Source organism: Zea mays, chromosome 3 (genome assembly GCF_902167145.1).
Source record: "Zea mays cultivar B73 chromosome 3, Zm-B73-REFERENCE-NAM-5.0, whole genome shotgun sequence".
NCBI lineage: Eukaryota > Viridiplantae > Streptophyta > Magnoliopsida > Poales > Poaceae > Zea > Zea mays.
The window spans coordinates 102,121,404-102,125,114 of NC_050098.1; the positions used below are offsets into that span (position 1 = coordinate 102,121,404).

Here is a 3,711-nt window from a genome sequence, read left to right on the forward strand (position 1 = left end):
GTACCTAGTGCCACTCCTGGAGTTTCCTGGACTGTGTCGGCGGTTCACCTTTCCATACTAGGCACGAGGTTGCCCATGGTTGTTGTCTCCTTATTGCATTGCATTCTGCCTGACTGGGGTATTGGGAGCTGGCTGCTGCTGAGCTACTTTCTTTGGGCAATGATTCGCCCAATGGCCTTGTTCATCACAGTGGAAACATGCACGACTTACTTCTTGAGCTGGTGCTACTTGATTGCTCTGATTGGTTGCTGGGGTAGGAAGACGGGCTGCATGGTTGCTCTGACGTTGGTATTAATTTCCTCCTTGCTGGTTGTTCTGACGGTACTGCTGTTGCTGAGGAAACTGCCTCTGATACTACTGCTAGTTCTGACGCTGATGCTGGTGCGGGTGACCTTCCTTGAATTGCTGAGGTGGGTTGCCAGTGGCAGATATTTTTTGAGGGGGTAACAAATTTGTTTCTATCCGAGTGTTGAAAGTACAAAAAGTAGCATTGACAAAGAAATGAAAGACATTTATTTCAAAATTTCCTTACTGTATAAAATTCAAAAATAAAAATTGTCGAGAGTACAGGATCGTAGCAAGGATAATTTCCCCATGCTAAACTGTAGCAATAGTCAAAGAGCCACGTAGGAAAATAAGGAACCATCAGGTTTTCTGTATATTTTTCTTTATAGTAATATGGGTGTTCTTTTCTTCACGCCCCGTACGCCATCAGTTCTGGAACCAGCGCAGCTGCCAAAAGGATTTTGTAGTGTACACTCCTGCTACGGCAGTGCCAGCTTTCAAGGATTTGTTGAGTCGATTACACAGGCCAACTATCTGGTTTACAAAATCCTAGCTTCTGACCTCACAGATAACATGGTAAGTTGCTTACTGCAGGATGGTTGCACAGACCAACTATCTTGGAGATATCCATAGACTAAACTGGTAATCTGACGAACCCGAGCCAATGCCTTCGTTGCCGTCAAACTCATCCAATCCAATCAACTCTTCGATCCGACTCTTCTTATCCGCTACTTTTTGGACGCCTGCTGCTTCAATCTTCTTATTACTAGATCGATCTGCCTGCAACTGTGGAGAGGTAATCTTTCTTGGACCACCGAGTTTCAAGTGAGGCGGCCTTCTTTTCTGACAGATGCTCGGCATCTGGTGATGACTGTAACTGGAGGGTGCAGATGCTTTTGTTAACCTGGAGGCAACTGCAGCCGTCTTCTGAATCTTCTCTTGGCAGGAGGACGCCACGCTTCCTTTTGCGTCTGAATTTCTGGTCCTTTGGTGCAGTTCAATGCACTTCTTTACTGAAGATAGTGTGCTGTTACGGAGCCTCCGCAAGAATGGATTCGAGTGACGGACTTGAGCGTACCCGGGATCCATTGTGTTTCTACGAGGCGACAGAGTCAGAAATCTGTCAAATTCAGGACTGTTGTAGGAGGTGCCCTCAAATGGCCAGAATATTGGCTCATCAGAGTCGTTGGCTTCTTTGCTCAAAAACATTCCAGCACTAAAGCTGGAAGAACCAAACTGGAGGCTTCTGATTGCGCTGAAAGAAGGGCTGGGGAAATCAAAACCGAGTATATCTGGAAATTGTTCCTTGTCTGGCTCTGGCAGCAAGGCACAATCCTCGGCATCAAGATCTAAAGATGAAATCCAGATATCTGTTCTGTCAAGATCCTCAGGCTGAGTGAATGGCGTACTGGGGGCACTGATTGTAGATGACTGTTCGCTGAGAGAACTAGCATATGAAGAATCACCCCATTCTGTGTCTGAAAGAACAAAGGTCCCGTCAAGCTTCCATTTAGCTGCATCCTCCTCAGTAGCATCCTGCTTAAAACTCTTTAGGCATAAATGAAGGATGGCCAAAGGGCACCCCTTGTCAGGACATGAAGAAGTTGCAATCTCCTCGCCATCACTGGAATTAGACAATGATGACAATGACAACTGTGTCGAGAACTGATCATGAAGTGAATTTGTCTTGTTATCAAGTTCAGAACCGTCAAAATTGTGGGCCCTCATGCTCCTTGGCAAAATTGTATTTTACATCATCCTAAAAGATCCATTCGACCTAAAATTATACAAACAAGAACTGTCAGTGGAATTGTCGAGCTTTACAAGAAAAATTATATGGAAACAACAGCAGCTTTAGTTGAAACAAGCATTGCAGACAAACCAGAAACAAAATAAGCAAGGATAACAAATTAAATATTTGATTGAAGAAAGTACCCCATAGAAAGTATAAATACATTACTATTTGCGCTTTGAAAAGGCACTTATCTTCATTAACCAATGTTTTGTATCTGCTCCATTTCGTATAGCAACACTGCTTTTGGTGACCACTTCAGCTACACATGGGCTTTTAAAAACAAAAGCCGCCTACTCCTGTCTATGAAAGGTCCCTAATTCCATGTATCACAAGCAATTTCAGGTGCCCCGGCAAGACCAAGAATAAAAAAAATATATTTTCAGATAAGCACCGGATAAATAATTACAGCAATGGACCACTAAAATCAACCTGACGCACGCTCTAGCCTCTAGTCAAGAGAACAAGTCCATTCACATTTGAGGGGTTTGGTTTGAGGAATGAGGTAATACATCATCTTCTCCTCACTTTCTTGTTTGGTTTGTGCAATTTAATGAATTAATCCATCACCATTTCATTTCTTATAGGCTAATAATTAGTACTAATATGAGAAATGAGTTTGTTTCACCAAGTTTATGGAATGAACTTATGATGCACCACCTAATTTAGGATGAGTTGATTTTTAAACCAAACACCACCATTATGACCGTCTTGCATAGGTTCAGAAATGGTCAGAGTGGAGAAGGTGTGATAGTGATATGCAAAGAAATTCTTTTTGTTAATAGAACATAAATAAATATCGATAGTTACCGCTGTTCAGTTCATAGACCACATACACAATGATGCATAGAACAAGTGGCTAGAAGCAATAAAATCCCATACATCTGGAATTTGTATGCAGGGTTCGGTTTTCTCTCCCAGATTACTCTGTTGCTGATGCCGAGTTATAACACCTAGAGTTCATAGTGGCACAAACAAGTAATTCCCAGCATCGTAGACAACCTCTTGACGGTGGATTACTTCTAGTTGATTAACCAGAGCACAAAAAAACAAGAGATACGAAAATGTCGCGTCTGGGAATCGAGAAACAGACGGGAAAACGATGATAAATAAATCTTGCGCAAGAACGCTACCTCTCGTAGAAACTGGTAAAATCGCAAAAAGAAATGCAAAACTGGAGCAATAGATCTAAGTAGAGCATGATTAGTAACCGCAGATGAAAGGAGAGGGACAGTCCGTTACCTGAATCCGTGGTTCTTGACGAAGCCGCCAAACCCTTTGGCTCCGCTGCTGCTCCTCTCCGTCCTTCCTCTCTGATGGAGCAGTTTTAAGACTTGGGTCTCTGTCTTTTGCTGTTGGGACCTTCGATTCCTCAGGGTTCACGTTGCGATCCTTAAAAATTTAGGAAACGTATTGGCAAGTTTCCTTACCTGAAATAGCAAAGGCAAGATATTCAGGTGATCGTGTGCAATCAGTATAAACAATATCATGTGTTTCCTTACTGGATTCCGTGCAATGGTGCCATTTTTGCACCTTAATAATGTATAGTTGATACTTTTTTTTTAGGAAAACACGGTATGATGGTGATGCTCAAATACAACCCTACATTCATACCTAATGATGATGTGCGTGTA

The 3,711-nt window shown here is 42.5% G+C and overlaps 1 protein-coding gene across 1 annotated transcript; it reads right to left on the bottom strand.

The window, feature by feature from the left end:
- Positions 1–495: 495 nt before the first annotated feature.
- Positions 496–3,431, bottom strand: LOC100277583 (uncharacterized). The gene is made up of 2 exons (NM_001374015.1): positions 3,320–3,431; positions 496–2,062 (listed from the first exon to the last, which is right to left on the bottom strand). Exon 2 carries the CDS (start codon positions 2,011–2,013, stop codon positions 898–900), a length of 1,116 nt encoding a protein of 371 aa, NP_001360944.1. The 5' UTR covers positions 2,014–2,062; positions 3,320–3,431; the 3' UTR covers positions 496–897.
- Between the last annotated feature and the right edge of the window lie 280 nt (positions 3,432–3,711).